At 34.4% G+C, this 6,976-nt stretch overlaps 1 protein-coding gene across 1 annotated transcript; it reads left to right on the top strand.

Moving 5' to 3' along the window:
* Window positions 1-246: 246 nt before the first annotated feature.
* LOC143604618 (uncharacterized) lies at window positions 247-777 on the top strand. The gene has a single exon (XM_077081040.1). The coding sequence runs from the start codon at window positions 247-249 to the stop codon at window positions 775-777; it is 531 nt and encodes a 176-aa protein (XP_076937155.1).
* Window positions 778-6,976: the final 6,199 nt, after the last annotated feature.

Genomic DNA, 6,976 nt, shown 5'->3' with positions numbered 1-6,976 from the left:
CCAAACAAACATTTTTTCAAGGTTCGGGCTCCCTCGGGTCATCATTAGTGATGGGGGATCCCATTTTAAAATTTTTAAATTTGGAAAATTGCTTAAACGGTATGGTGTTGACCATCGAATTGCAACTCCCTTCCACCCTCAAACGAGTGGACAAGTGGAAGTATCCAATAGGCAAATTAAAGAAATCTTGCAAAAAACTGAACGGGCAGACTGAAAGGATTGGTCCACTAAGTTGACCGATGCTTTATGGGCTTATCGTACGGCTTACAAACGCCTATTGGTACTACCCCTTATCGGTTGGTATATGGAAAAATTTGTCATTTACCGGTTGAGTTAGCTCATCGTGCATTTTGGGCAATTAAAGAAGTTAACATGAGTTATGATGATGCAGGTCATGAAAGAAAATTAAATTTGTGTGAGTTAGAAAAATTGAGAAACGAGGCATATGATTGTGCTTCCATGTACAAAGACAAGATGAAGAAAGTGCATGATGCCAAGATTCGAAAGAAGACGTTTGAAGTAGGACAAAAAGTTTGGCTTTATAACTCGAGGTTGAAGTTCTTTCCGGGAAAGTTAAAAAGTAAATGGATGGGCCCGTTTGTCATCACGCGTGTTGGGAATTACGGTGATATCGAGATCGAAAATTTGAAGGACCACAATAAGCAAGTTGTGAATGGTCATCGCTTAAAACCGTATCTTGATGGAAGCGACATTAACGGAACAGAAAAGGAATTGGTGAGCTTTCTTGAAGTTTCACCGGTTTATGAAACAGGTTAATCACGGGCCAGGTAATACCGGGCGGGTAACAAACCATTCGGTTGTATTTTGTATTTTGTAGAATGTGTATTTAATTATTTTGAGTTTTTCTTAATTACTTTACACATGTTCTAAAAAAAATGGACAAAAAGATTTTTAATATTTTTTAGGATTTTAATTTTACTATAGTGTGTTTACAAAAGGTTGTTCTTTTCTAATGTAGAATCTTAAAAAAAAAAAAAAAAAAATTTGACCCGGCCGTGTGAATATGTGACCCGACCGGGTCGACGCTCTGTCAAAAAAAAAAGTTTTTTTTTTCTTTTCCTTTTTAATTTTATTTGGTGTTATAGATGCTTATCAATAGATTTAACTCGTTTAACAAAGCGAATTATGGAGATAATGATTTTAGCCTTGCATGCTTCTACACGAGTTAAGAATCTTGAAGATTATAGTTGAGTTTTCGAAGAATACAAGTCATCCAAAGCCTAGGACAAACTGAAGTTGCTCAAATCAGGTGCTCTCATTTCCATGCTTTGTTTTGTCATTCTAGTTAACTCATTGCTTGGTTGAAAAGTTTTTTGTGACCATTGCATCCCGGTTTTAAATTAATATATTCAATCAAATTTTAACTCCATCCTCGTTAATGTTCTTTTAAAAGCTAAATTTTTAACATTGAGGACAATGTTAACCTCAAGTGTGGGGATGGGGAAAAATTGAAAATTTTTATTGCCTTATAGTAGCTTGAATGTGCGCAAAAGCCGGAATTGTAAATTGTTAATTACTATTATTAATGCAAGTAAAAGGTCTTTGGTCATGGTCAATTTTTAAGCTTCTCGAAAGTATTCTCATCAAATGTTTTTCAAAGGGGAAAATAAAAGTGGACTGTTTAGATGAGGATAACGAGTCATGGGGACGGGTACACATGTTTCACATCGGCAGCCTATTTCCTTCCGTGCGTGTGTGAGATTTGCCTTATATATAATACACATATAATATATAGATATATATACACATGTCATCTGAGTGCTATAAATAGTGTAACCAGTATGTTCATGATATCTAGAACTTGTTTGTCATATGCATGTCAAGATCTTAATACCACCACCTTTATGAAGAAATAGGACTGTAGAAACCCACATATAACGGCCTTTACAAAAAATAAAAAAGGAAAGAAAAAATGAAAGAAAGAAAGAACCCTACGTTATTCCTTAGGAGCCAAATTTATGTCTTTTCCCTTTCATTTAAACCCACATTACAAGCCGTGTTAGCCTTAGCCTTTTGTTCTAAGCCCTGTGGATGCAATCTGGTATATTAGAATTGTATATAGTCAGTTTGTTGAGCATAGTTACACAATGTATGTATGTCTCAGGTCAGTTGTTTCTATATATTGATGTTAGTAATCTCAAAAAAAAAAAAGAAATAGAAAAAAATGAAAAAAAAGGAAAAAAAAAGTTGAAAAAAGTCTGAAAAACTCAAAAAGAGTTAGTATCGGTTGTAAATAGTAGTTAGTTTGTTAGTTTTGAATTTTTGTTTTTGTTTAGTTTGAATAAATTGGATTTCATCCACCATAAGTCACTAAATAATTCCTATTCCGCACCCAAACCTAAGCCACAACCAAACCCTTAGTCTTATTCTTTATGCAATCGGTGATTAATGGGTGGAGATATGACTGGCTTGCAAGCTCATTACTTTGTGTTCATACTTGGTATAGAGGGCAGAGAGATACTAGCACACTTTTTGCTAGTCCAGATATTAAACTGAGAGGAGCGATATATTTGTGAGGGGTGTGATCATGTGTGCCTTAACCGGAAACAAAGTACACTCGTTTGGGCGGTTCCATTGTTTTTAAATACATTATTAAATTGTTTGATGGGTTATCAATCTTGAAAGTATCAGTCTTAAGAATTGGGTATGACCTTACACCTTACTAGTATTAACGATGATAATTGATTGGCCATCAATCGAGGTGTATGTGTTGCACAAGAGTTTGCTTGAGGGCAAGCAAATGGTAAGTGTGGGGATGTGATGGTCGGTTTAATTTCATGTATTTATATAGTTTATTTTACAGTGTTTTATTTAGTTTTTAGTTAAGACTGTAGTACTTCAAGTATGTTTTCATTTTGTAGGACCCAAGCTACAACAATCTAAAACGACCAAGTTATAATATGTTTTTTTTAATGTGATCGGAACATTGAAAATGAAATATATCAAAAGGCTTTTGTTTAATTAGTGGACTAAAGTCACTAATCAATTGGGCTAAGAAATGGATCGAGATGATAGTTTGTGAGCTGGAGCTAGTAAATGAAATAAAGAAGGTTACGGTGTAAATTAAAGAGAAATAAAAGACTTTTGACCAAAGAAAGGTGGGCTCCAATATTTCTGTGAAAACGGCAGCAGCACTAACGAAAAAGGAAAGGAGAAAATATCTTAATAGCATATATTGATATTGATATTCCATGGTGAGTTACAAAGTGGCAGTTACGAGCAGCAAAGGAAGGGAACAATTATAAAGGAGAGCCAACACCATTAGAGAGGGGGACTTTATCACTTGACATCTATTCTTGAGGATTGCACAACAAAAGAGAAGATGGTCTCCACAACCATGAGCGGCTAATCCACCCTTAATTATTCCCGGGTGTAGGGTTTTGTAAGTTTTAGGGTTTTTCACATCTATGAATTGAGATAATATTTTATGTAATCGTTTGATGTGAACACGAATTGTGTGAATTTTTATTATTGTGAATTTATGTTGTTAAGGATTTCTTGCACCATTGACCTCATAAGATGATAGTTGCTAGTGTCCATGATGCGTGTTAGGGTTAATTCATGTCTTAATCTATATTGCATATACTTGTCCAAGATTCTTTGCGTGAAGGTTTTCTTGCACCATTTACCTAGGATAGAAGAGTATTGATGCTTTTCGTTGGGAAATTATGTATTGAACCTAAATAACTATTGTGATTATATGAACTCATTTTTATAGTGTGTCTTGCCCGAATTGCTTATAGAACTTGAAACCCGGGTTTGATTCGTTTCATAATCATTGTTTACAATTCAAATTTATTTCTTGCACATTGTTATTTGTTTTCATTAAAACATAAAAAAAATATTTATTTAAACCAAAATCCTATTTGGTCTATACAACTACTTAAAAAGCTTCGTAATTGTTAATCGATTAAATTTAGATCACCGACCACAAACTCTTCGTGGTTCGACACCCTTCTTACCCTAACTAGTTTAAGGTGATTAGGAACACATTCTTCTTTATCTTTGACCGGTCTGACGACGACCGATCATGTGTTCAGATGGATGCTCTAATTTCTCAAGGATCAAAAAAGCTATTACGCGTGTGTAGGGAAGAGTCCTAACGCTTACCAAAGCCCGTCAAAGGATCTCAAGGCTATTTTTAGAAGCGGACTATTGTGTTCATTATCCAACGATCAAGAAGAGTGATAATCAACTGATCGGGTTAAAAGGGTTTCTTTCCAAAACTGAATGCTTAAAATTATTTACCACCAATCCAGTTCGGTTTGTAGGTGATCCGAGCCCGAGCCAAGGTTAGCTTGGCTCGTTGGCTTTTTTAGCTGCTTTGTTGGTCTATTTAAATCAAAGCCCAATGATCTTGGATGCTAGAGGCAAATTGGTTATATTGAATTGAAAGGGACCAGTAAGGTTCTTGTTAACTTTGAATTTTGGGTCAAGTTTGAATGTTAATGGGTCAAAACTCTTTTTGGGCATTGTTGATTTCTTAAGTCAACTGTGACATTTTAGTTAAGGACTTTTAAGGTTGCCTTTTCCCTGGTCAAAGTTGATCATTGATCTGCCCATTTTATAGATATCATGTTATATTCGACTTTTCTAATGAAACTAAATATTTTTAGCGACAGCTTTATATATCATCATAGTTACACAATAATAAATTTAAATATAATTTATAACACTAATCACTTTATTAGTCTCTGACAAAACATGTTTGATCTGGTCAATGGTTTGCGTTGACCCATAATCACTTATTTTGTAAGCATTTTAAAAGATTGGTGTAGATAACTAATGTGTTAATTAGGATTTCAAAACAATATTATTGAAATAATAATTTATATTTTTAAAATATGTGATTATAGAGGCTGTTTGCATTAAAGGAATGTTGGTGACTTTTAATGACCCGTTTGAGATTAAACGCATCCCAAAGCGACCCACTCATAAGTAACGGGTTGAAGTTGCCACAAACTTGTGTTATGTAAGTGTCAATTCGCAGGATTTGCAGTCATATTGTGTATCTGAATTGCAAACACGTATGTTGTTTTGGCCTTATGAGGCATCCCTTTAATAGGTGGGTTGAATGCCAATACACTAACTTTTTTGGATAGCCGTGGGAAACTGAGAACAGGTTATTGGAAAACTTATGGACCTCACGAATGCCCTGTTAACCAATGGGATTAGGTAAAACGCGACTTACGCTGGGTATGTGACCTTCAAGACCTTTTTCTACGATTTTATTATCTTGTATTTACTTATGAAAATCAAATGCTAAAATGTTGCAACGCACTGTTTGGAACAGAGACATGGCCTGTAGCTGAATATGGAAGAACAATGTAAACAATTGCTCAAAGAATCCAACCTTTGTACATGAGAATGCAAAAAATATATGGTTAGTTCACAATGTACTCTTTACTCTAACCGGTAATGATACTGTTAGGTGGTGTGGTGTTCTTATTGCTTATTTGATGCTTTTGGAAATAAGAACTTGAAACTGCCTATTTTTACGACTTAATTCATTCGCAATTAACAAGATGATAAGCAGTTTGGGTAAGTAATCACAAACACTCTAAAAACAGTTTTGTAGTTAAATGCAATGAGCAAAAATAGTTTTAGTAAGCAACACCAAACACCCTATGAGCATTTGTAACTAGCTTTAGTCATTTTACGAAAGAAAAAAAAAAGATACAAACTATGGAGTTTTTATTTTTTAGTTATATGATATAGTTTGTAGGGAAGAGGGTTGCAGCAAAGATATTGAAATCCAAGTTTACATGCTCAACATTATAGTGAAGCATACACATTTACATGAGGAAAACCGAAGAAGGAACAAAAGAAAACTAGAAAAAAGGACCTTCGTGAAGGCTTGCAGATGCACAAGTAAATGACATTTGAATAACCACTTTTAAGGGGTGTTTAGGATTTGCTTATCTAAAAGGCTTAACTGCTCATCACATTTAAGGGGTGTTTAGGATTTACTTATTTAAAAGGCTTGTCTGCTTATCACACTTTATGGAAAAATTTTATAATCATAGTTCATACTTGCATCAAATTTTTTATAATCATAGCTCATACTTGCATCAATTTTTTTTTTCAAAATCTATAATCCTTGCATAATGCGCTCTTGCGCGCCTAGCCTCACTATCAAGATATCTTGAGGTTTTCGTTTGGAATCTTGGATTCTAGCTCGATTATTCTATATCAATATTGCATGAACACTTAAAGCAAATTTGAATATTTGGCTGTATTCTTCCAATAAAGTTTCTCATGTTGAACCTTTTGAGCATCCGAACATGTCATAAAACATCGACCCCTTTTATGGTTTAATGCGTATGTCGTCGCAACGTGCGAATAAAAATGTTAACCGATGAAAATGGACAACACCAAAAGATAGCGCAGAGTTTAATGACCTCGTTGTTAGTTCTACCCACAACGATCAAGTTTTGAGAAATCAATAAGCAAAACGTAATAAATGCGGCAATGAAACCAAACCATAAGCAAGTAAGTTGTCGATTAAACCATTGCCAAGCGAATCGGGCGCCGGTAATCAAACTTGAGCAAATAAGAATAAGACCGTTGCCATGCGAATCGGGCGGTGGTCAATAGAATGAGAACCCTCTCCAAGGGGATATGTCAAGCGAATAAATACAATAACACATAAGCACATAACAAGTAGATTTGATTTATCATACACAATTACACGTTTGCTATTTTTGATATGTATGTATATATAGATATGTATATATAGTATTATATACGTATATGTCCCAAAAACGTTTATGAAAATCGAGTAAAATAGGGGAATGATAAAACTCACCTGATCGAAAAGGCCAAACGAGAATGAATACGACAAGAGAACAATAATCAGACTCCTCGAGAATTACCGATAATAATCCTAATTAAATAATATTATGAGTGAATTATAGATGATATAATACGTATAATGAATTTAGGATTTCGATAT

Source organism: Bidens hawaiensis, unplaced genomic scaffold (genome assembly GCF_021521415.1).
Source record: "Bidens hawaiensis isolate Kalapana, Puna unplaced genomic scaffold, B.hawaiensis_p1.1 tig00065997_1, whole genome shotgun sequence".
Lineage (NCBI taxonomy): Eukaryota > Viridiplantae > Streptophyta > Magnoliopsida > Asterales > Asteraceae > Bidens > Bidens hawaiensis.
Note: the sequence above shows the minus strand (reverse complement) of the source record. Positions and strands in the feature narration are given on the sequence as shown.

Bases quoted from the DNA above. Each gene is read 5' to 3' on its own strand.
- LOC143604618 (XM_077081040.1), top strand. From the start codon at position 247: ATGGGCTTATCGTACGGCTTACAAACGCCTATTGGTACTACCCCTTAT.